We start from the raw sequence: 26593 nt of genomic DNA on the forward strand, positions 1-26593 counted from the left end.
CACCAGCTTTTGGCTGCTAGCGGTAATTACGTGTGGGTAGCGACCGATAACGCTTCCAATGGCGCTTGATTTACGCAGACGTATTTTCGCATTATTTAAATGCCTGGTAAATTAAAGCTAAGTGGGTTGACGCTTCTTGGCATAAGAAGGTCGATAGGGTTGGTTACGTAAATCTCTTGTAAATAATATCTCAGTTATGTTGGTCAGAAATTGATGACAGAGAGAAAAATAAAAAGAAAAGAATAAACTGGAACGTTGAAAAATTGCAGAAATTCATCAAGTTCTTAAGGATTTTAAGTAGCTAATTTATCTCTTTCACCGTTTACGTAATTTTAGATTCATTTTTTCGCTCTCCTCCTCTCTGTCTCTCTCTCTCTCGCTCTCTCTCTAACCTTATTTCGCTGATTGTATAACGTACCCACCTACCGTCCTCACCGGACAAATTATTCGAATTAAAGACAATCGTCGCGCGTATAATTGAGCCTAATCACCATTCTCGCCAATTTAGATCGGGGGAAAAATCTGAAATCGGTAATTTATCACAGGATTTGTGTTATCGCTTTACAGGATCCTCTCGCATAAGCGAGCCTTGTCGGTGATACAATTTCTGGCTGATTGCCCACAAAGTCAATTCAGTCATAGCCTGAAAAAGTTAAACTTGGCATTAAGCGTGCGTTGTCTTATTATGTCAGAGGCTCGTAAAATTTGTTGCGAAAATCAGGAACGCGTCAAAGAACTCGCGGAAAGTCGTGCATTCACCAACGGACTCGTCGAATAAATTTATTCTCATGGGTATAACGTTGGATTCACGATGTTCCATAGAGGTAGAGAGATAAAGCGGGAAACGCAGAAGGGGGGGGGGGGGGGGGGGGCGAGAAGAAAAGAAAATAAGGAGAGAGGCACTATACAGTATGTAATTCTTTTCAAAGTAAAACTAAATGTCTCTGGGTATACTTCGCAGCTGGGTAGGCGTAATAAATTTCCTCGTTTCACGCGACAAAGTTGCTTCACTTTTTCTCTTCTCTCTTTTCTCTCCCGTTTATTTATGTATTTGTTTTTGCATCAACAGATAAATTCGGGGTCGTTATTTTCTCGACCTTCGTTTAATATATTATACCGCCACCAAAGTAACGACCATTTTATATTTTATTTCTGCTCACCGTATCTGGATTCACATGGTGAAAATTTTCTAGTTATTCGCGGGTGGTAATCGATTCAATTCTGCTTCACGGTACGCAATTTTAGTAGTTTCGGAAGTATCGAGTAAGATAATCGATTTGCCTTTAGGAAAAAATGTGCCCCTGTAAAGGCTGCCACATAATATCTTTTCGTTCACGCCTCCATTCTATCAATTCAATTGGCTAGCCATACTTTTTGTGACACGCTTACTTCAACCGGTTGTTCTACGGGTTACATGGGGTATAGCTGCCGCTCATTACAGTGTAAGGGGAAAAAAAACTTGATATTCTCTACACGATATTTTATCTTCAGTTTGATCACGCCGTTAATGATGCTGCACGAATCTCGGTATTCCGTTCATACGAGATTTTACCGCAAGTGTTCGCCACAAGAAAATCGAATAAAAGATGTTTATAACCTGCAACGTACGTACATGTTCAAAGCGTCCGTGTCACGTGGTTCAAGGTTAGGAATTCCGTACGGCGACGACGACGACGAGGACGATATATATATGTATATATATACAGTGACGATGGTCACGATAACGATGACGGCGATGATTTTATAAATGAGCGATCCAACCGATGTGAGAACAATTGAGCGATTGTGAATGGAGGCGAGAAGAGAAGAGCACCGCTGGTTCGCTTCGGTAAAAAAAAAAGTACGCACACTAATGTCGGATAATTGGCGTCTCTTAAAATTCGTACGAAGTATTGTATAATCGCGAATTTGCTATCCTGCGACTCCTCGGCAATGTAACACCGACATATCATATCACATATGCGCATATTCATACGTATTGCGTAAACACGCGGACAGTCGAGTATCTCTGGTTTGTCGACAGATACTTCGTTACACTTTCGGTTTAGACAACGTTCGGTATGGTCGGTTGGCAAGGTGGATAAGCCGCCCGGTTCCGGCAGGAATAACCGGCTTGACGTACACGTTCGCGTTGAGGCTAAGATTGTTTAAAAAACGCGAACAACCGATGAGCAGATACAGGACACGGCTGTACGTCATAGTTTTTGCGCGACCTTTAACGTGGCTGAAAATTCTGTCTCGATAAGCCCGGACATTCGGGCACAGCACACGATGTGAATACTTCAGTTGTGTAACAATCATCCGTTCTTAACCCTGGTGATTTTAAGTTTCTACAAACTTTTACTCTGATCGAGAATTACGCGTGGAAATTCGATAGGAAAGAAAGCTCTTCCGCAGAATCGAGTAAATTTGTGATATAAATAAAAAGTGTCGAACCCTCACTGAATCCCGATTACATACTATAAGAGTATTACAGTCGAACAACAGATCAAATGGAATCGGCAAGCGATGTTAACAGAATGATTAACGGTGTGTTGCGTAGTGTAATTAACAGTTTTCTGTAGTTTGCTTTCCCCCGTTTCTGTTTATCGCAATTTTCAGACGTACGTAACTTGTTCTTTTTTTTCTTTCTTTCTTTCTTTCTTGCCTTTAATCGCACATCATCAACGTGATCCAGATAAATCTGTAACTACAGTGGAGATAATAGGAACATAAATAAATCCAAAACCCATACGAATTCAGCAAGAATAATAGAATAAAAATGAGAAGAAGCGAACTGTCGACGGTGTGATGCGCAATACGGACCGTACCCAGGCATTGTGCGTGTACCTATGATTAGCGATCGACTGATTATGGTTGTTCAGTGGGTGAGTAGTGGCGAGTTAGGGATTATGGTGGGCGGCTCGTCGTCGTGAGTGACGAGCCCTGGAAGTCCTGGACACCCTGGAGTTCCTCCGGCTCGAAATCGAGAATGAACAGCAGTCTTCAGGTACCGGAGCTCCGGCTTCCGGCCGGCGAGGGCGGCGGAATAGCGGGGACCGTTCCTCTGCTGCTCGTGCCTCCCAGCAGCATTCCCAGGAGACGGCATTCCTGGATATGCGGGTGAGTCCATCCTATCCTAGCCTAGCCTAGCCCAGCGTTTTCACTCGGGCTTTTGTTACGGGGCAAAAAGCGTTTGAAGTCTGGGCAGAATTTCACGAGGCCTTATGAGCCGATCTTTTGAATTCCAGATGGTATCGTCGCCGATTCGCCCCCTTAAACACTCTCTTTCTCACTATTGGGAAAATTAATTACCCCAAAACACTTAACATTATTACATGTATAAATATGTATACATGTGTAAGCGCACTTGAAATTTGAAGATCTGCAGGGTGAGTCAATTGGAAGGCAAATTTATAGGTGATATCAAACCTGTCGATTTTTCTTCACCGTGTATCGGCGCGATTCGATGTTTGGTTATACTCGTCATTACCGCTTCGAACCAATAAAAGGTCAAGGTTAACTGGCAATTACTTTTCTTTTTTGTTTCATTTGAATTATACCGCCAGCTGTGATATTCGGAGGTTGCACGAAAATCGTATATTTTGGTTATCATTTGTACTTCACGATAAAATACAGGGTATGAAACGATTAATTGAGAAATTTTACCACGTTCAATCAAATGAAACAATACAATCAATTGGATAATTCCGTTAATATATACACATGCTTATATTATACCCGTCCACCCTGAACTGTTAAAAGTTCTGTTTTTTTTTATTTGACTGTTTATACCGGAGCATAATTATGTATATATTATAGTAAATGTGTTTGTTTAAACAAAAAGTTGGAAGTGACGTCCGTATAAGAGGCACTTCTAATTTAATTTAAATTAGAATACTAATCTTGCTAGCACCTTGTTTATAACCTTGTAAAACAACCGTTCGACGACTACGAAGTATAATATGAATAAGAAATAAAAACGCAAAGGGAGTTTAAGAGAAAAATAAATAATGCAAGCGCCTACACTTACGGCAAGCATCGACGCCGACAAATGTTGGTGAAACTATCAAGACTAACGCTACATTTTCACAGTCAACCAAATCTGACAGCGGGATGAAATCATCCGAATTCCGATACCTCGATAATTCAAATTCCCGGGGTGAATTGCCTCTGAATAATGGATGTAAGCAGGGTGACAGAAGCCCAAATTTACAAACGAATTTTTGAACAGAGTGTTCGCTCTGCGTAGAACCGATTTGAATATCTTATCCAAGTTGACAAATGATGCCTGAGATTCTGAAAGCCGTAGAGAACCATACGTACCTACGTATGTCTAACTCTGCCCGTAGCTGCTATTACGCAATCACGCAAACAAACCACTGACCAAAGTTTCATTACGGCTGTAACTTTTTTCCGCTTCTTTTTTCACAAACGTAAATTTCTTCCAACCATACGGCTGACTTAACGTGGATATATTTATGTGAATGACGTGCTTTCGAAAACATTTAATGCCCAGTGCGTGTGTACAAAGCAGGCAATAAATGTAATTATTTAATAAAACGTTTTTTTTTTTTTCCTTAAGTCATCAAAATGAACGGCGTATGTTATATCAAACAAAAATTGCATCATACGCAATCACGATAACGTCGGAGAGACGTTTCGCGATATTTTCGCAAACCAGAGGATGCGTCGCTACCTCTTTGCCCTCGCTCGTGGATTTCATTCTGATTTATAGCCAGCAACTAAAAATTCTATTTATTGAAATACAGAGTCATAAATTTTTTCCACCACCTATTTTAAAACTTTGCTTATTTCCCCTTTTTTCTTCACCCTGCATTAATACTTTTCCAAGGCGATAAATCGTCGCCGGTTTTGCGTCAACGCTTTCCATGCAGTGTTACAGGAGATTCAAGACCGGTGCTTTTTCGCACGAGCTACGTAAACCGCAAACGAGGAGTTCGATTTTTTTCTCCTATACCGTATATCGCCGGTACAAACCCACATTCAACCGTGTATAATACGAGCGTATTCACAGGTACACGTAATACTTTTGCGAATAACGGTAGCTCTTTCAACGGAAGCTTTGTCTGGTTCCATCGATGCTGCAGAAGCTTTTCTGCGGTTAGGGGTACAGTCGTTTGTTTCTGCATCTGCATGTGTACACCACGAACTATTTTCTGCTGCTGCGTCCCCTTCTAAAGACGCGATTTATCGATTTGCGTGCATTTTTGTATTTGAAAAAAAAAAAAAAAAAAAAAAATTCTTCGCTGTAACTCAAAAGCCGACTATCTTTTCACGCGGTGTATAGAATTTGACAATTAGCCAAATCGGAAATAGCTTACGTGTGATAAATCATTCGTGATTGACAAGAAAAATATTGACACTTGTGAATTATTATAGACACAAAGGTATTGAAAAATTCGACGAGTTACCGTCCAAAACAAGTGTCACGGTATTTTTCTACAGATTTTACTTTTCTTCGAGTGGGAATATCAACGCAGTACTTGCGATTCGTATACATCTCCGTGCGCATATATTATCACATACCTATTTTATATTCCAGTGAGCAATGGATTTCTCGAGTTGTTCACACCTCATTATAGCGCCTGCAAGCCATTGTCAGACGATGTGTGAATTGAACGGAATGGTATTTTTTTTCTTTTTCTTTTTTTTTTTTTTTTTTTTTTTTTATCCTTAACTAATTCACCCGACACCTCGGTATTGCATGCAACGACATTACAACGATGGCAGAAATTCCGTGTCAAAATGTTTTTGTATCTTGGTAAAAACCTCGACGACCTTTTTAAAAATGAATACAGACCGTAGGTTGAAATCTCGCGAATTCCAATCACCGGCTTATTGTCAGACGTGATTTTCGCCCACTAAACGAGCTGTTAAGTCATAAATTCAAGCGCATACCGCCACCCGGCAAATAGTGATTCGAGCCACCTCAGGTACATGCATCAAATTCAGTGGCCTGAATTTCAAAGCAGTATAAAGTGCAAGCCGCGAAGATATACATGCGGAGCAGCCAGCGTGTGCAAAGGCACAAACAATCGCTTCGATTGATTTTCATTTTTACGTTCCAAATGCATCGTGTCTTGCAGTCTTGTGCGCAGCTGTATTTTTAACTTACAAATAAACGCTGTCGCTTTTCCGCTTGCACCGTAAATGTCGTACGTGTTTTAAACGAGACCGGAAATTTTTCAAGAACACTCGAGTGTTTCGCCGCGTTTTCCCCGGCAAAGTGAGGCTGGTACTAAGACTCGTCGAGTGCAGTTCTCGAGGACAAGTCTAGTCCCCTCTACTCTAATCCCTAGACTAATCTCCGCTAATACCTTCTCAACTCATATTTTCGGGTGTACTTTCGAGTGGCTGAAAAGGCGCTTCCGTGCATCTCGAGAGATCCAACAGCGCCATTTTTAGATCCTCACAAGCGTCGAGCTTAGCGTATAATTCTTTGATTCGTAGGTACGTGATGCAATCAATAAAATGTTTCTTTTTTTATCGTAAAACTATTTTAGCACTGATAATGCATCATCTTTCCAACGGTGACTTGTTGCAATGTCATTTTGACAAAGGTAACAACCGCAGTGATTGCCCAAAATAGTTTTACACGCCTAATCGATACGGTAAAACGATGATTTTTCCAGTCCAATGTGTCTTACGGTGGTCAAAAATGCAGAACAAGGTTCTTTGAATCCCGGAGGAAGATACGCGAGATTTCGTCACCCTTGAACAGGCACGATGCTTGTATAACGTACATCCGAACCGGCGAAATCAGCCCGCTGAGTAAACGCGAGTGAACGCTGGTACGGAATGAGAGGAATTAATTGATCACCGTTGAACAATCCGGGGTCGAGGGGGAACCGCGTGACGGCAGCCAAGGCTGCCCGGATTCCGCGAGTGCCTTGTACTTTTTATCCCGATGGTTAAACGGTCCGCTGCCTCCTCCTGCCGCATCTCATTATTAACCTGGAGAATATCTTTTCTTTTTTCACCCCCAACGCAGGGAGCCACGGCTACGTGACGGAGTTCAGGTCCCTGTCCGGTGAACCGTAATTAAAGACGCCGTTTATCCTGGCCAGATCCGTTCTTGTTTTGTTTATTTATTTTTTTCACCCCCTCACGCCGAATAAATTCACGGCTTTTGTTTGGATATTTGCTGGTTGGAAATTTTAATTCCGTTAAAAAGTATCTCATTTAGATTATCTTTTTTATTTTATACTTTTTATGCGACGTAAATTTTTCAGTTACGCTGCAGTCGGAGCGTCTCGGGTGATTTCTTATACACCGAAAGAAATTTTATTGTAATATTTGCTTTTCCCCCACACACAAAAGTACAATAAAATATACCATTTTAGGGACAATCGCGGTACAGTCGTGAAAAGTACAACAGTGAGTAACGAAATGCACAAAATTTATAACAATGTTTCAAAGATCATATAGTAATTCTTGCTTGTCAAGATAATATTAATATATGTATAGAAATAGTATAATTTCCTATTATTCTAGGAATGTTTATGATTGTACCTCGTTTGTCCCTAAAATGCTATGCGGAAAACCGAATATTGCAATAAAATTTCTTTCAGTGTAGATTTTGCAAAATCGTCGGTTATAACAACTTGCACATTTTTCTTTCTCTTTTATTTGCGAACTTTATTTTTCTCCGTCCATTCCCATCCTCTCTAGTCCTTGAAACCTTCGCACAATTTTCAATACTGCAGCGTTATAAGTTGTTCGGTACGTGACCTGAATATTGTACTTGTTTGACTACCGTATTTCCAGGTCTTATCGTTGACGCAGTTACCTTAATCTTACTACACACGTTTTGACCATTGTTACGTTAATGGTTATAATCAGCTACACCGCAGTTGCCGTCGTTTCGATATAATTTATCAACGCTGCGGGATAAAAATTTTAAAAATAATCATTTATCTCGGCGTAATGGTCCAAATAAATTCAAACACGTGTATAATTAACTGAGCGTGACCGCAACTTCTCCATTATGTAAAAATTTCCAATCCAATACTGTAATAACGTACAACGTACGCGTACCGACATGTGCAGGTTATTATTCTATCGCGGAAAAGGATTCTGCTTTGAGTTGAATATTCGAGTTTTTGCCTGAATTACTCTTAAATTTTACGAATCCCGAACGTTGTATCTTTTTCATCAATGTTTTCCATCGCGTTGCAAATATATGAGAATGTAGGAACCTGATGCTCGATGCCTGGCCGTTGTCGTAACTTCTGTTGTATTTCTTCCATTATCCGTGATGCTGTACAAACTCGAAGCATCGCCTGGAGCTAGTGTCAACCTTGCAGACCACCTTTTTCCGTAGCCTCCTATAATACAGATAAATTGTTGCCAATTCAGCGTACGTGAGAAGCGGAGATAATTTGTGTCCACGAATCTCCCTAATATCGTTGTTGAAAATCCACTCAAACTCTATGAGTCGTTAATTTACGAGATGTTATCTTTCTTTTTTCTCTTGCCTTGAATTATTTTCTTTTCGTTAGGTGCAAAAAATTTCAAGTTTACGATTAAAGTAATTAATTGGTATCAATGTTTGTGTTTAAATAAATCTTTTTTGTGTGCAGTAATTTTCAGGAAGTATTTCAACTACGTTATTCGACATTATTTAACAAAATGCCAGACGATATAGCATAATAATACTTGTAATTGAGAATAACAAAACGTGTTTTTTTGTTTGTTTCAGGTAAGTCGAATTTGATGATGATACCCGCCTTCACTCTACTCTATGTGAGTAATGTTTAAATATTCGTACAAGCGGATTCGTAAACAGAGGTCCGATGATGGAATGGGTTAATACGATGTCATTTGATCATGTTAAGAAAGTGCAGTTGCGTCAGATTACTTTTTACTTGCGTCACAAAGGAGATTCTACGTCCAAAACTTGGAGACAAAGAAAAGTGTTGCGGTCACAAATTTTGATACGCTTGTATGTTTGAATCTGTAGATAAGAATGAAAGATTTAGTGGGTTATTCTTTTCTTGCATTCCTATCTTTCTAATTACCGTTCGTTCTTCGTTAACAATGTAAAGAGAATTTCGAATCCTTGAAACTATGAAAAAGAAGAAACTTATATCTAGGCACGTACGTAACGATCCAGCTTTCAAGGTCATTAAAATAGCAACGTTTGTTAACCAACTGTTATTTAAATATGTCACTCAAGCGTCAGAGTAAATTATATAATTTGAGTTCTCCGCACCCTCGCTGTGATCCATAGATCTTCGCGTACCTGCATTTATATTCATGTATTTATTTCTTCTTTTTACTTCTGGTCCTTTCACTATCGGTTAAAAATACAGCTGCTTCCTCGCAACGGTGTGCGTATAATCTCTCCGCGATGTGAAATGCTTAATAGAATATATCTGACGAGCTATATATTTCAAAGATAATACGGTGGGCAGAGAGAAGCTTGATTTAATCGCGGCGGAAAGCGAGAGGACAGACTAAATTTTCAGGGGAACGTAAAGTTCGTTATTATTTTCGAGTTTCAACGAATCTCGGTATTATCTCATTTCCCAACCAAACGTCACCGTTGATCTACAAGCCCTCGACCACCCCGCTTGCAAATCAAAGCTGCAGATATAAATTGGCACTGCGCAGTGAATCTGCGGTGAAAACAAAATTGATAGAACAGAAGGGAATGGGCAAAACGGAACTAACGACAAGGGGGAAAGAAAAAAGAAGACTACCTAATCGGTTTAGCGTTATTCGTTTGTTGTGATAATTGGTCCAGCTCGGACGAAACTCGGATCGATACTCGCTGACTCTCCCTCTCCTCCCAACTTTCTCTCTCTCTCTCTCTTTTCATCTTCCTGTTCCTGTTCCTGTTCATCTTCCTCATCCTCATCCTACGCTCTCCACTTCACCGTTACGTAGATCACAGCGCCGAACTCGCGTACCGTAGCTTGGGACGCATGCATATTACATACCTACACACGTACGTATACATATGTAGAGATGTAATAATTTTCATATATATACACACACCTATGTACGTAGAAACCGCGCGATGCCTCTAGTTGCGGCACATTGAAAGCTAACGTATCAGATTGCAGTAGCAATATCCCACTAGATTCTGGCCGATACCACGATTATACCTGATCGGTTTATCGGGTCGATTTTGGTCCCTTTTGATAATTTGCCTTCGAATGGGAAACGCAATATTGATAGGGAGCTGAATTTCGAGGCTGGAAAAGCACGTGCTGCTAATGTGTAAACTTCTCTTTTTTTGCATTACCATTCAATATCGTTTCCTCCTATATTTTTTTAATTACCAGTAAGAAAATAAAGTTTTCCCCTATGTTAAATATACTTACACGCACGAGAAAATATTCGCCGAATTCTACAAGACGATTGTCGAAAATTGTTGTTGTTGACGCATAGGTTTGAGCGAATATGGTAATGACAGCGTCACGCTTACGGACAGACCGTATAATCGAATACAGTGAGCGGACACGAATTTATTTGCAATCCATGCAGTACCGCGTGTCGCGTATAGACGTACCTTATTCATGATCGATTCATGGATTAACAATCGGTACAATTCCGTTCCATAAGTGTATAGTATAGTAGTATAAAGTCGAGTTTCGATTAACTCAAAATATTGACCCACAGCTCAACGAGAAATGTGGCGTCTGATTTAACGAATGTAGTTAAAACTAAATCTCCAGGCTCTGTAATTGGATTTGTTTACATATTGCACTGGCAAGCCATCTTGTCGAGATTTACTGCCTCCCGAAAAGAAGTGATTATTTTTCTCAAGATTCCGTGTCATATGGTTAAATACTTGCAGTTCAATGAAAAATAAACTAGAATGTTCGGACCAGCTAGTGCCTTGGCTTCAAGTCTCGACGCCTGGGTGGCAAAAGCAGCGAAGGACTCGAAAAAAAGCAGAGAACCATCCGAATATAAGAATCGAATATTTCGTCAATCTAGGATGTGTAGAAAAAGATAACTCCGCAGTCCTCGCTAACGATAAGATAGATAGAAAATATAAGGGGCGAAAATCGCAGACTTTTTATGTAAAAAGAAACAAGTGTCTTTCACCCAGAAAGAGTCGAACCAATAGGAGTTTATATCCGTAAACAGAGCCTGCATGCCGGTTATTCGAAAAAATCTAGCCTGTTAGATTGAAACTAGTATCGGGTCAACTTCAATTATCCACAGCATTCGCATCACGAATTGTATACTTTATACATTTTCTATAAAATTTCCCGTTCAATTCAGATATTCGTTACACATCGAAACATTAAGCAACCATTACGCTTATGCAAATAGTAAAATATCTGTCAATTATAAGGACAACTTAGTACAATGTGGTTTGAAATTTATTAAAAGCCGGTGTGCGCACCTCACGAATACGTTCACACACGAAGCCAGTAATCTCACATAGAACGAACAACTTAAAAAAATGAATAAAACATTTTCTTCTATAGTTCGAAAGCTCCGTAACCAATTACTTGGTCGTTATCATAAGTAATGAGAAATTCTCAAAACTTTACGTCGGTGTTTAATCTCACTTTCTGTAATCCCGGCCGCGCTGCAGAGTATTTCGAAGTTTGTGTTCCACTGGTCGGAAAGTTTTACAGGGAGAGATTTGCGATCAGTCATGGTATATGGCACGGAATTCTTGAATGCTTTCTTACCCATACGGGAATTCATCGATTGAAAAAGACGCGATAGGAAACCTTTCCAAGTATAAATCCCTCCGAAGCGCGGTATCAAAAATCAATCAACATCCGCACTTGCCATATCTTGATGAAGTAAAAAAGCTGGAGAAAAACCTTTTTGACATGAATTAGCGGTGCAGGGTTCGGTAAATTCGCAATGTTCACCGAAATCTGATGCAAGAATTTCGTGTTATCGAATCATTGAAGGATCCGTGACGATTGGTGTTCACATTCGCAGTGTATCTTGTATCACGCACACCTAATACGTAACATTCTTGCCCGATGATGGATTTGAATTGCGACGCAACTGTAGTGTATGCAACGTATGTTGTCCTAACACATTAAGGAGATGAATAGATACGTTATAGATCACGTGTGTACGTGCATACACGGTGTCAAGTTCGGGCTTTAACCGAAACTGAACCCTGGAGTTTGATGTGTCGTATGACATCGCGTTCATTTGAACATACACGCGTCGTCTAAGGTAACTACGGTTAATCCAAACCCAAACCGTTGAGTCCTGTTCAAATTTGTTCTGCTGTGTCAGCACGAGAACTCCTCACGTTCCACGGCCCGATATAGTAACCGAGCGTTTGTTTTGCGGCGATGCTCTGCATGCCTGCACGGTTGAATCTCTTTTTACCGTACACGAACTTCCTTGCAGCCAGTTTGTTCCGTATTAACAGTTGCCGTGCCGTTCCGTGTTCGCTGTTCAAACTTTGCGTTGCTTGCCCCACCGGTAGACGATTGGAAAATCGTGCAGGTGCATCATGCAGGGTGAAATATTTACGAATTCTGCGTTTATAACAAACGTTGGAAATAACGCCTCGGTGATTTTGACGTAACGTAAACGACGCCGTACGTGTAGGTACTCGGACAGTTGTGAAACAACGTGGGGGAAAAAAAGTAGAGGTGGCAGTCGACGGATGAAGGGAACACAATCTCCGTGCCTCGCGCGTGCGGAGGAAAAGGAAAAAAAAGAAAAAGAATAAAACCAGAGGCGAACCCTTGCGCTTTGCTAAAGTATAATTACCTTATCGACACAGCAGATATGTGTAACCGTTATATCGATGTATGGGTGCGGGCAAATCTTTGCTCTTATCTAGACGCGGGTACAGCAGCATGACGTCACGTCCCGCGGATAAATTCCTCGGTTCGCCTTTTGCAGTTTGCAAGTCGCGCGAATGTACCTTGCGCGTTTTGCAAGCGCGTGAAAGCGTCGCCCGCAAGTATAATGCATCTCGGTTAAGTGGATACGAAATGTTTTAATTAAAACGTACGTGATTTGTTTCACACAGACAATATAGTGGTTTTCCTCGACGAGATTTAGGAGAGCCTGCGAGAGCCTGCAAGTTGAGAAAGCCGTTCGTCCCTTTGTTTTCCAAGTATATGTATACACGTATTGAATGAAGTTTTGAAGTGAAAAATGGCCGTCTAGCCCCTGCTTTTAGATCATTTATTACTTCCGAACGAATCGCTGGATTCCCGCAAGATTTATGATCGCGTCGCTTGATCGGAGGATAAAGTACCGATGTGGCTTCTTAATCGGAAATAAGCGCATCTTAGAGACAAATTTTTTCACACGGATCGTATAATCGGCATTGAAATCGAGCGCAATCTGTCGTGGAAAATTGTCGACGACGCCGTCAGTGCGAGCTGACATTGTTGAACTTGAAATCACTTTCTCGAGGGAACGGTCAGCCAATTCTTCGTACTAATTGACCACTCCTCGTCAGGAACAAATCCCGATTACTCCATTTCCACTCTGATACCAGCGCGTGTTCATCCTGATTGGCCATCTTCATTTCGAGGTTCGTGTTGCCCACAGATCTATCCGAGCCTGTTCTTCACGGTCAAAGACACGCTATCATCCTTCGTCGACGGAAACAGTTTCGTGAAGGATGATCCTGCCCAGAATTCTGGGCGAGGATTTACAGTAACAAAGGAGGCGAACTATAGAACGTATACAGCGATCCATTTACCCGTCAAACTTGAACTACTTTGCCCCGGAGGAAAATCTGATCGGTCCTTTTCCCTCGTATACTTTATCATCGAGTTATATAAAACTCCCGCATAACATTCTTCCGTCTTTCCATCCGTATCAAGAAACGTGCGCGAAACCTTTCATCAGACCTTGGTATTGGTTTGAACTGATTTAGCGATACACTCCAAGTTGTTTGACGCCTCGTGGATCCTTGGTTTCATGACCTCAAACACAAATCGCACATCAAACACCTCGGACGGTGTCGTTGGAAAAGGTCGTCTCCTCAATTTGCTCATTATCCAGCAAAGATCATGCAGCGTCATATTTTCGGTGCATATGTATGTTAATTTTCACTTATCTTATACATCCAAAGTTATCCGTACCGCAGTTATGTATCATGTATGTGTACACAAACATACCGACGTTACAAGTAGTGGTTTGAACATCATTTGCATGCCGGTCTGCGTCTGAAATTGCACAACGCACTCGAAACAAGGAAGAGTTTTAAGCTTCGTCAGCTTTTCCAGTAACGTCAGCTTTCCGGTTGTCGGAATAATTCAATATTGCAAAATGAAGAAGAAAAAAAAAAAATCAATCCGAATTCGCGTCATTTGACTTTTACGAATCTACTTTGAATACAGCGAGCCAGCTGCTCTCGGAAGAAACGATCCATCGGGATTACTTATTACAAGAATTGCTTGAGAGATTTCCTTACAAGCCTAGATTGTATAATCCCTCCTCGTTCGATCAGTCACCCAATCACTCGCTGTGTTCCCGTTACTTCATGCTCTAAGTAAGCCCTCGAATCCGGGTATTACAATGGGATTTACCGACGAGTTGGATAAACTCGGCTGAGTGTATGTACGTGTTCAATGAAAATCATCGCAACTCATGAACTATTCAGTATCCAATACTGTCAAGTTATTCACGGAGAAGAGACTGCCTCGGGGGATGGTTAAAAATGACGTGTTTCAACCATGCCCAATATTTCGATAGCAATATACGTACATTATACCCACGCGAAAGTCAGTTCAAAGTAAACAAGTGAACGGAAAAAGTGAGAAGAACGTGTTGAAGAGTAAAGAACGTATAATACAGGGCTTTTCGCGTTTGACGCGAGCATGAGGTACTTGGAGGCGGGATAATGTCAACATGGATTTTCTCAAGGACTTGGCTAAGTAGCCGAGGAAATAAAGAGGAAACTCTTAATCGCAGACACCTCATACGTGGCCTGCAGAGCCGAGGTATAGCGGTGAGTTTGGTGGTCCAGCGGTGGTGTGGCGGTCCCGAAGGATCGATACGGAACGCTGTACCCGCAACCGGGTTGCATCGTCTGGTCTCTCAGCTATTTCCCGAAGTTCGCTTGGCGAGACTTCCGCCGGGTCGCACCAGCTCGCCTTCATCCCGACCATCGCTTGTAATCCGAGATCCACGACCCGTGACTTACCCGGTGCACAGATTGACCTTCCGGCAAATTTTGCCAGTCAGAAAGTAAAGAGAGAAGGGAAATGGATCGTGGGTCATGTTTATTCATACGCGTGAAGATACGCGTTAGATACTGTTGGGTCGTTCACCGTTCCGTGAAATTATAGTCACTCTTGGTGATTGCTTCGAATTTGTATCAACGAGAGTGAATGTAAAATCGCGTGCGACTAAATATGAAATATCACTCGATCGTTACTTTTGCTTTGAGAATGAAAATCACTCGAAAAACGAACATTGCAATCCAAGTTTTTTGTCATTTCGATACATACGGGTTCCTTTTCATTTATATTTATTCGTTTCGATAACTCGTCGCTGTTTTCTACGACCTTGCAAAGATTTCCGGGTTTTGTTTAATCAAATTTTATGACTCACTTAACCCGGTACGTCAGCGTTAAGTGAGATGTATTATCCTCAGTTAAAAATTCAAGCACCTAACCGCGTTTTGAGTATGGTCGTAAAAGTTCTCATCAAAATGCGAACGATATTTCATTTGGCAATGAGTTGCACTCTCATCCGTTCGCATTTCCGTGTTTTTATTCAATCATCATCTGGCCATGACGTCTATCCTTTTGACCAAATAGATTCTCACTAATACACTCACGTTTTTGCTAAATTTTTCCGCAAGCTCCCAAAGCGCTTACACCTTTCTTAATCAACGGTGCAGGGCTAAGATAAGTTCGGACACGGTCGAGTAACTCCAGAGGATTGTGTGAGGATAAAAGAAGGCTTATACAGTGGTCAGTTCGTGGTTACGCGAGGCAGAGGTTTGTGGTCTGGGGCAGTGATGTTGGGGCCAGCCGGACTTTAGTGTAATCGCTGCGTGAGTCCGAAAACCTCGCTGCTGCAGCCTCGATTAGGCACTATCAGTTCACCGATTACCTCATAAATCTCTCATTTGTTTTCCTCCCTGGTTTCTCAAGCTTCGGAGCATTACCGTTTTACCAAGTGTTTCGTTCCCCGTGTTAAATGAGGTTTCCTCGGGCGAAGCTGAGAGATACTTTGTTTACTATGGCACGGCGCTACGGATACGCTGACGGAACATCACCCGGTCTCCGGACGATTTTTCATTTCCCGAATGCCTAAGTATTTCAACGTTGTAGCAAGGTGTCTGGAAAAGCGAACGGACACAGCAGTGAATAATCTGTTTCACCGCCACCTCCAAGGTATATCTGCTTATATAACTTGTTTTCTCCGCGATCCAGATTGTATCGAAGCTTTGTTCCTTGCGGACCTACGTAACTGCCGTTTCCTTTCAATAATTTAGATTCAACCGTTGGCAGAATTATGGAGTAATAAAGCGTATAGTTCCGGTGGACTGAACATTCCAGGGGACTGACGGACTTTACGCGTCCTACGTGTCCTCATCCTTATACTCGCACACATTCTCACTGCCGTTGCCGTGGTTAATATATCAATTATTTTATTCCAATCGGAAGGCCAATCATTCCGAACACCGCTAAACAATGAACATTGTTCTGGTAACGATGAGTTGATTTAACAAACATCTGATCCGACTTGCACATTTTATTATTCTCGCGGGATCTGTATGTACAAGTAGGTGCAACGTGATGTTCATATATGCAAAGTAACGACCGGCGTCTGCAGTCGTATTATATTATTACGACGTTGACTATGATTACCCCCCGTATCATTACGGTCATAGCTATTATCGTTATGCATTGTGCTGAGCAGCATTAGAGTAAGTTTTCTTCCAAGCAGAACCATTCTCGATGAATATAGATGGCGAAGGTAGCCGGGCAGCAATAAACGGTTAGCTATTCGTGAAAATTAGCCTCATCTACCGCGGCCTGCGGTAGTAGAAATTGTCTAGGGTTACAAATGGAACAAATATCATTAATACTCATCAGCACCACGTACGAAAATTTTTCCACACATTGCTAGTCGTAGCAGGAGGATGAAAGCAGCGTTTATTAACATCTGGACAGTGTAAACATACTTTGCTTGCAATAATCAAAATTAAAATAACCCAACGTACTTTGCAAGAGTTGCTTAGTACGAATTAGCAGCTTTTAATTCCTACCCGCTGCGTTTGCATTAGCTAACGATGATGACTTTCCTATATATAATCGCACGCGATTGCGTGTCAAGTTTGCGCTGGTCGTAAAGCTTAACCTACGGACACACATGCGGAATCAGTTGCTGTTCAATCATTCACATGTTTGCTCATAATCAGTGTAATTGCTCCATTGTAAGTATCTGTATATATGTTGATTTGTGAGGTTTTCGAACATGGAAACAACTTAAATACAGAGAATATAGCAGACGCTTATTTTATGAACACTACAATCGAAAGTTTATGAGACAACATTCACAGTTCTTCCGTAATGTATGTCGTATAAATTTTCCTACGCAACGACGGCACACGAATGTGAAATTTGATTATTAATTTTCTGCACCACTCGCCGCATCATGCAGCCGTAACGGATATACCGCGTTCGTAACTTGGTTAGCTCAAAAAGTTTATCAACGAGTGGTCAGAATTCAGTTCGTGAATAAAAATTCACGCGCAATACAACCATCTATCCACGGATAAGGATACTCTTCGCTCAGGAATATTCTGATCGTGATTACAAATCCGCCAATTCGGAAACTCACGATCGAGTACCTACGGTATTGGCTATAAGGTCAAAGGCAGTTACACTCCGTTGAAACTTTCGAGTAGGTATTCGAAAATTCCGACCAATCGAAAGTGAAGCTTTGCAGTCTGAAACTTGACTTTACGGGTGAAAACTCGATTTAATACTTTTTTGCGATCATCAAGGACCAACCTCGTTGTTAGCTGCGAACCGTAGCCTACGGGTATAGCCTTTAATTAAATAACAACAGATAAGTGAATTACGGAAGAGAAACGGCCCGGCTCAGACTAGAGTAGAGGTTTAAGTGCCCGACCCAAACTAAATATAAGTCTGGGGCTCAAGACAGCCTCTCCGTATTTCAGCTTCGATGCATTCAATGAAGAGCTAGGAAAATAGATCACGTACCATATGATATGACTTATAATCTAGCCGTATAATTATATACTAGGTAAGCCGATTGACTGCAGAACCATTAAATCGAACATGCTCGAATGAAGTTACGTCAAGAAAATCTAGAAGTTGTACGATTCTACTTGAGTACCTGCTGTTGATTTTCGAAAAGCTTGATCGAGTAAAATTAGCCATGCAAAGTAATAAACGCAATAATATTCTTGCTTTCATTATTGGGAAGCCCTGAAATCGGTTTATGCCAGGTTTAAATAATATTTACATAAATGTACGAAGTAACTTTGGCTTGCGTTACTTTCTTGACATAATTATCTTCGTAGAAATTTGCACTGGCTCGTTACGATACCACGTTACCATTACTGTTATGGCAGTTATCGTTATTGTTATTACTGCAGGCTAAGGTGGTATACGCGTGAACACACAACTGGCAACAATAAACTGTAAACCTGCAGTTTCTAACTTTGAAAATCTTCGAATTGAGTATTTTCGTTAAGCTGCATGAATCGATTTTGTAGTGAATACTTGAATTATGTTTGCCAAATCATATTCTGGCGTATGAATTATTTTTCGCCGTGAAATATTTTTTATGCCAATGCTTCGGAATAGCTTTATCGACTTCTTCGACAAGTGATTTTTTACTTAAACACCGACACCGAAAGACCACAGACTCACTGCGAGGGAGAAAATTGCGAAATTTATTGAAGAAGTGTGGTCGGGATTATGGAAAAGTATAACTCAAAATCTGGCAGCTGTAGAGAGTCAACGTGCCGGTTCAATCTTTGCAGATCCTAGTTGGCAGGTCTGAACACGGAAGTTCATTTGCCAAGAGGAAATTGGTTTCACCTGGTACAGCAGGAAAACACCCTCGACTTTATTGGATAATTACTGTCGTCCAGTGCGCGTAAACTCCGAGAGATATCCGAGAACCGATTCTGGAGTTCCGGAAGTCCCAAATTTGTTACTGTAATTCTTTGATTCGATAACTCGTGCCGCCTAAGAGCCAAGGAAAAGAGACAAAAAGTGTCTACTCTCGTTAGGTAACACTTGAACTCATGATTGATTATAAGAGGTATCTTTTCAAAATTTGCCGAGTCGGTAAACTCAGTTCGACGGTGGTGATAGTTCATCGAGGGAGAGCAGAGTGTACACGTAAATCAGGCTTACACACAAGCGTATCGTGTGAAAGTTGATCGCTCGAAGTTAATGGAAGTACGAGTAATCGATGTATTCAAAATAGCTTTTTGGCACGAGAATTAGCTTTCCCGATATTCATAAGATCCCGTGAAAGTTTCCGCACATGTTTATCAACATATCTCGTTCCACACTGCGATCCAGCTATTTGCATCTCCAAAATGGCGACAAAAGTACTTCACTGATATCTGAGACACAAACCGGTTTCAATTTATTCAGTAAACTCGTTGTAGACTGTGCAACGAAACCGAAACTAGCGTCACCGCCGATCGTTGAAACGTTTCAGACTTCACCCTCTTTCGTTTAGATCATCCTACTAACTCGAGCTACCTACTCGACACTTTAATTTCGCGAAATGAAACCAAGGAAATTTAAAACCTACGCATATTGCTCGCTCTCTCTGCAGTCACCCCTCCGATAATTAAAGCGTTCAATGTTTACACGCTCGTTTCTTCAACGGCCACGGTGTTCATTCTTGAATATAACGGACCCAAAGGAAAGCCTGACTTTGATTGATGCCAGCGGCCTCTTTGTCATCCTCCAACCGTATTGTCTGATTTCTGAACAGCATCGCCTTCCTCCGTAATATAAGCTTAATCTCCAAAAATCATCGAACGTCGTTAACACCCGAACAATACTCTGTTGATAACGACGTTCACGTACGAATGACGCACGTAAGTTTTCGCGTTTGCCGGTGAAAGGAGGAAAGGTACTTGAAAGAACAAGTACGGAACTTTGGCGTCTGCAGGAAGCGATTTGTCCCTCGAAAACAAATCTGATTTCTTGCGACTAATTACCTTAGTACGCGGTTGGTGTCGGATAGATTTATGACCAGCTGGGATCGATCCTCGCCTAGGCCTCAGCCGTTCACCGACGATAAGAACTTGACCTATAAAACCCGTCCGACTATTAGGGTTCTATTATAACTCTATTCGTATACAATGAGGTCTGTACCTCGATAAAAGCGAGACCATAATCGCAGATGACATTCTACACGCGTCGTTGCAATTAATATATTCATGGAATTGTGTTTAAGGTCTGCCGTGAGGGAGTCTTTGGCATTTTTCGTGTAGCTGCAATCAACGCCACGTTGCTATTCCCCCAATATTATTGCTCACTGTGTAATCAATTATTCAACTCGTCGTCAAAATCGTTCGGGAAATACCGAGGTGCAATTATTTGTCATGTCGGCCGAAAATTCAATTTATCAACATGATTGACCGCGTTTGCGTAACGCGTTGTCCCGAATTTTGACATTCCTAGTGACTGTGTTCGGGCTCGGATCGTTCAGCGTACCGTCCGGACTTCCCCACCGATTTTGGATTCCCAGTTTTTAACGAGAACGTTAGTCTGACATGCCAGCGGATAAAATAAGGTATAGAATAATCAAGCTCCCTTGAATCTTTCTGGTGACCTCCTACGTACGTATGTACGTTCGTAATTGTGCCTCCAAGCCTCTGCTGCGCGATGTTCTTGCTTCCAGAAATGCTATTCACAAAAATAATACTTTCATCGTGTTTCCGTTGAGTCCTGTATTTATTAGGAGGGCTATACACGTACGGGCAACTCCGGATTACATAAAACTCGGCAAATTACCCTGCTTTAGATGTAAATCAAGCCCTGATGGTAGCGTGGATATCCTTAATTTGCGTACCGGGGTCGACGGTGTATTCGGTATTCAGGAAAAAATATCCCGGAAAAATCTCCATTAGACAAGTTGAGAGATTTTTATTTTCTTAGGTTATACTTGATGCTATGCAGCCTGTAGTTCTGAGACAAACAGGACTGCATTGCCGTTCCATTCGGTATCCACAAAGGTCCTGTACGTTGAAACTTTTTGTACCACCGTCGATCGATGCGAGATGAAGAGACGCGATCGTTGCGGAATTATTTGACGATCAAACATCACTGAATCGGTTGAACACGATCTGTGAGTACAAACACTATCCTCTCGCATAAAATGGTATCCTACTTGCGATGCTTTGGTATGTGCCAGCCATCAAAATCGGTGAAACTTGCATGTCAGCTCTGCCAACACCGGTTGGAAGTGGACCTTCGGAATATAAACGTAACAGAATTTAATTCTTTGAGTCGGTACAAGATAGACTCACAATAAGCACAAACACAGGCGTGGGTACATTCCGATGTGTTTAATTTACGGTTCAATGAATCCAACAATCAGTACCTCGTTAAATTTGCATTGGTCTCCGACGCTATTTGCTTTACTCGTATTTCGGTTAGATAAAATCAGAAGATCAGAGAATCACTTTCGAGCAATTCAATCATTGAGAATCCTGAACTGCCAACTCGCGTTGTTACATCTCAATAAATTGTATCTGTGTAAACGCGCCGGCGCCTCGTCACTGGCTAACACTTGAATAACGTTAACATGTGAAATGATTGGCCAGATTCATTCAATCCTCGTCATATCTCAACTCGAACACTCGCTCTCTACATATCTATGAACGACGATGCCTCGATTTTGAGGAAAACGTTCCGCTTCGAAGCAGCTTCGACGTCTTCATCTGCGGGCTTTCGATATTCCACGAGCGGATCAACGCTGGGAATATGCTGCGGGATCGGAACGACCGGCGAACAATATCGCGCCGGGATATGACAGAGCTGGTCCGGGGCGATCCCAGACAGGACGAGAGTCGGCTCGTAGGTTTCTCGATGGTTACTTTTTCGGTTGACGACCGACAGCCTCGACCTAGACCCCGCGTTCGCGGGTAAATCCAAGGCATAAAGGAGACCCGGATGAATGCAAGGCCGGGCTAGTAGTTGCGCACGGCACGTGGTGGAAGTAGTCCGGGAGGGTTGGTATATCGACCGCCCCTAAAACTCACCCCCGGGCCAGACTGGGTCTCGCATCCTGCCGCGACCATCCCACTTATCCGAGACCAACTTTTCCTCCCTTCTTTCTTCCTTTATATACCTTTCATATGAATAAACCGTTAATTTTCATCAAATAGTGACCACAACCCTGTCGCTGCAATCCGAACGGAAACACGAAACGACGGTTGGATCTCTTCACCCATTTTATCCCTTTTCTATGTCCTTTCCACCCTACACCCACACCAATGGCTCTGAATATTGGTTAGCTTGCCATTTAATCGGACTTCGGAGACAGCTGTGCTCCTTTACCCAGAAATATACCCTTCCTTGTGTTTTTTTTTATTGTATCGTATCGTGGTCGTCACTACTACTCGTACCGGCAACACCAGATGCCCGTTTGGGTTGATCGGTCCAAATACTTTGCATGAGTTTTTGCTTATCACTATTTTAATATTCCATACTTATGACATACGTTATACGCACTTTTCAACGTCCAGCCATGAATTTCCTGAGCCATATTTTCCCACATCCACACGTTTCAATGTCTGAAAAACGATCGGTTTCATCGAAGTGCAAGTTCTTTCTACGTGGTGTAACCCATAATAGAACGTCAAACCGTCATTCGCAATGACTACCTATTTATAATGATACCTCTCGCTGATTGACGAATGTGCACAGCTTGATTCAGGGGTTACATATACCTGGGTAGGTAGAAAAAATCGATTGTTTAAAAAGGTGCTCGGTCGAAAATACTATCATTCGAATTTCTACCGTGAAAATGTCATACAGAAATTAGCAGTAATGACCAAGTTATAGCGTTTCGTAACCGGCCGGGTAAACAGCGACAAGGGCATCAAAAGAAAGAAGAATCAGGTTGACAACAGCAAAGAAAAAATCTAATGGAAGCATCGACGTCTGAGGAAGATCCGTCATATGGCCCAGGAATCGACGATTTCATAAGTTTGAAATAAACCAGTTATTTTATTGTCAGTGTAAACTGTACTCAAAACTTTAAACGTGATTTTCTCGAAACGGGTTTTTCAAAATTGGTAACAAGAGTATTGCTGTGACTACGGAACGATTGGAATCTAACTTTGCACAGTTACATATCACACAATAATCTAGTACTTTTCGAGCCGTTTTTTCGATACCTGGCATAATTTTTATTTTTTCATCATGTAAATACTGAACAATTTTGAGGTAAAAAATCGCTTGTTTTATTCCAGAGACTGCCATGATCCGAGATAATGGAATTTTTAAATTCTGGCCGGATAAGTACTAGCCAGATATCTATCTACTTTACGACAAAATTATTATTTTTTCAGATAACAAATGGCGGAGGCACGTTTGGTACCGCAAACGCTGTCAACAATAACACGTCCCAGGAAAACGACTGCAACTTTTTTACCGTTTGAAATTTTTCAAGCAAATTTTCACACAATTTAGATAAAATGTCAGACTTAAAAAGATATATAACGGTTGTTTAATGAAATTCGGTTTTACACACGAAAAAAATTCTTAAACATAACCCTAACTTTAGCCGTCCCAGGTATATGAAAACCCTTAAAGAAACTGCGATCGTAAATTACTTTGGTGATTTGTTAACACAAACAATGCACTTAGAGTGCGTTCCAATATTAGCTCCCGGTGCTGTCAACAATCTTTTATCTCTTTTGCGCAGCCGGGTTCGTGAGTAGCTCCGGCTCTGTCCTAGGGAGTTTTTAGCGTTGTCAGCTAATTTCGGAACGGACCCTAGCAAGAGAACTCGTTTTCTGCACTCTATTCCCAGTCCATTTTTCAAGACTAGCTGTAATTCATCAAATGCAAGCAAATGAAAAAACGACTTCAAAGAACATCCTACTCGATGGACACTGGGGAAAAATATCTGATGCATCCTGCTGTTCATCTATGTGACTTCGTGCCACCGCATAAACAGCGAGATAACACGGACGCAATTCGTCGTTCAGTGGTAGCTTGTAATCAGTACACATGTGCCAATTGGAAATCAGCGAGTGACGTCAATCGAGGCTGAATTTAATGGAGCACATTTAGGGGTGTGTCGAAATCGTATCACGCATGTCGATCAGACGCGAAGTGAAATCTATTGGCATTTGTAGAATCTGGACGTGTTTGATATTTGTATAATAGATGCACTTACTTCAGAATTGGATCGATTGCACCCACATATATATATGTATACATAGGGCCCCAAGAATAACATGATCGAGCAAAAAGGTTCCGTCCTTGTTGAGCTTAACCCGGAAATACTTTTCCATCGAGGTGTTTGTAATGGTGTAGCCGCGGAACAGTCTAGCTCCTCCACCTAGCTATCTACTTACCGTGTTGGTAAATTTTAAGGCGTGTATCTCAGCTAGAGAGCAAATTATCCCACCTTGAAGCCAAAAGTTCATAAAAGTACTTAACCCGCTGGCGATAAAAACTTCTTGATGGAAGTAACGCTTCAGAAATTTCTATCACTTTATCTTCACCCCTTTGTTTCACTTTCTTCATCCTACTCCATCTTCCCAGTGTCTATATCAAAAGTTCTACAAAGATGTATTCCGATTTCTGATGGATGAAATCCTCCATCCGCTCGCGATTCGGGTAACGATTCGGTGCGACGTGGTATGGCTTTGGTGCGACTTAAAAAAGTATTCAAGTTCCGCACCAGTTAACCCTCATTGAATTTCCCACTCGGTAGCGAGGCGAGCTATTGATATGAAAAGCACGTTAAAGATTTTCGGGAAAATCTCAGCAATATTGCGGATCGTGTGCCTGCGAGTTAAACTGGCCGAAACGAAAAGAACTCGAGTAAATTCACGAGTTTCTCTTTCGGGAAGACCTTTTTCTTTTCAAAGTACGTCCTGCTATCAGACGGCGCCATCATTTTTACCTCGCCGATACCCGAACATCCTATAACCATCCATCTCGATCTCTGAGTATTGGTGCATGTATAAAAAGTACGGAATTGAAACTTGGGTGGAAATTCGAAGGACGTTAGGCATTATGGAAAACTTTGTTCTTACAGGAACTCGATTCACCTCATTTGACATTCCTAGCTTTAATGACTGCTGTTGCTAACTCGAATCATTCCATTACTGTTGTTTACTCGAAATTCGTCGAAACTTTGTACACCGGGAAAAGAATCGAAAATTTTTTACGACGTTGAGCAAACTTCGGCAAAGTATCGTCTGCAGGATACTTTTTCATCCGTTTGTCTCCTCTTACGTTAAAGTAAAATATCCACGACTGGATTTACTGGCGTACAATTTCCGCGACACTCTGGGGAACGGGTATTTGGATGACCTTAAGCATACCCTGGTCGTGTCGCAGAGAATGCCTTAGCGCTTGAAAACGTTGCGGGCACTGTGAACGTATACAGCTGCCTTGTCGTATCCACCCAGAAATTTGGGGATAAATTGGATTCGGAGAATACCGAAGAATCTCGAAGAAATGATGTACAAACAAATGTGAAGGGACGAAAATATATGTGCGCAAGTAAACACAACTGCCCCGAAGAGTTCCTGCTCAAGGCGTGAAAATTGTTTCACGCGTACTTTCAAAGTTTTAGCAGGCGGCTTTAAAAATGCAAACTTTTCAAATAATCTGATATCCAGGATATATACCTGCGGTGCTAGTAAGAATTTCGGCTCTGGGATTTGGTACCTACTTGGAGAGCAGGTCGGAATTTTTTATTCTCCGCGCACTATATCGGTCATTTGATTATTGTTCGGTTACGCAAGCGGGCTCCGATAGCGTGCGAAACTTTGCGTGGCGAAATGCAATTCCAACGTTCGGGGTGTGTCACTATCAGAAGAACCAGGTTACGACTTTAACGCAATTTGTACAGCGTCCACTATACAATCGCTAATTTACTTCCGGTTATTCTTGACTCGACTTCATTCACCCCCTTCCCAAGCTTCTGCCGTTAAGATAGAATGTTTTCTAGAGCAAGGCTGCTCGGAGACTTTGATCTTCTATTCAGGAGTGTCAAATAAGTCTACCTTACATGCATACCTAGCTCAGGAACAAAATTCCCCCCTCTGAATACCGTTGGGTGACGGTTTTATTTCAATGTTACCAAGAGCGTTTCCTCCGCCTTGACCCCGTAACCCTGAAATATGAGTCGATATTAAAGCAGGAGATCTTGTTCCTCGAAGGTAAGCTCTTAAAATTGCTCATAAACTATTTAGTTTCCCGGCAGTTAGATGCGAGATAAGGCAACACGAATCCCCGGTCGATTCCTTCCTCAGAATCACCCTTCCGATTCTCTGTTTCACGCAACTTCCCCGAAGCAATTCGACCCTGGGTCTGTATCGCAATAATCCAGAGTATACGTATAAGCCGAAGGTTGGTTAAGGTCAAGCAACGTTTCATGTCTAGGTAGGCACGCACAAACCCCTCCG

General features: G+C 41.7%; 2 protein-coding genes across 9 annotated transcripts in view; one reads left to right on the plus strand and one right to left on the minus strand.

Annotated features, from left to right (window-relative positions):
* LOC107225786 (cAMP-specific 3',5'-cyclic phosphodiesterase) overlaps positions 1-26593 on the plus strand; it is a 278042-nt gene that overhangs the window by 86339 nt on the left and 165110 nt on the right. For 3 of the 5 annotated variants that reach the window (XM_046738554.1, XM_046738552.1, XM_046738553.1), the window contains one exon: positions 2678-3102. The exons of the other annotated variants lie outside the window; for them this stretch is intronic. In XM_046738554.1, coding sequence (XP_046594510.1) covers positions 2972-3102 — 131 coding nt within the window. In that variant the 5' untranslated portion in view covers positions 2678-2971. The remainder of the gene's footprint in view (positions 1-2677; positions 3103-26593) is intronic. 5 annotated transcript variants of the gene reach the window in all.
* The window catches only part of LOC107220240 (elastin), a 98629-nt gene that overhangs the window by 35371 nt on the left and 36665 nt on the right, over positions 1-26593 (minus strand). Inside the window, exon 1 of one of the 4 annotated variants that reach the window (XM_046738562.1) lies at positions 8202-8267. The exons of the other annotated variants lie outside the window; for them this stretch is intronic. Within the exon in view, the coding sequence (XP_046594518.1) occupies positions 8202-8252 (51 nt within the window). The 5' untranslated portion in view covers positions 8253-8267. Of the gene's footprint in view, positions 1-8201; positions 8268-26593 lie in introns of those variants that run through there. 4 annotated transcript variants of the gene reach the window in all.

The sequence above is a fragment of the Neodiprion lecontei genome, chromosome 4 (genome assembly GCF_021901455.1).
Source record: "Neodiprion lecontei isolate iyNeoLeco1 chromosome 4, iyNeoLeco1.1, whole genome shotgun sequence".
NCBI lineage: Eukaryota > Metazoa > Arthropoda > Insecta > Hymenoptera > Diprionidae > Neodiprion > Neodiprion lecontei.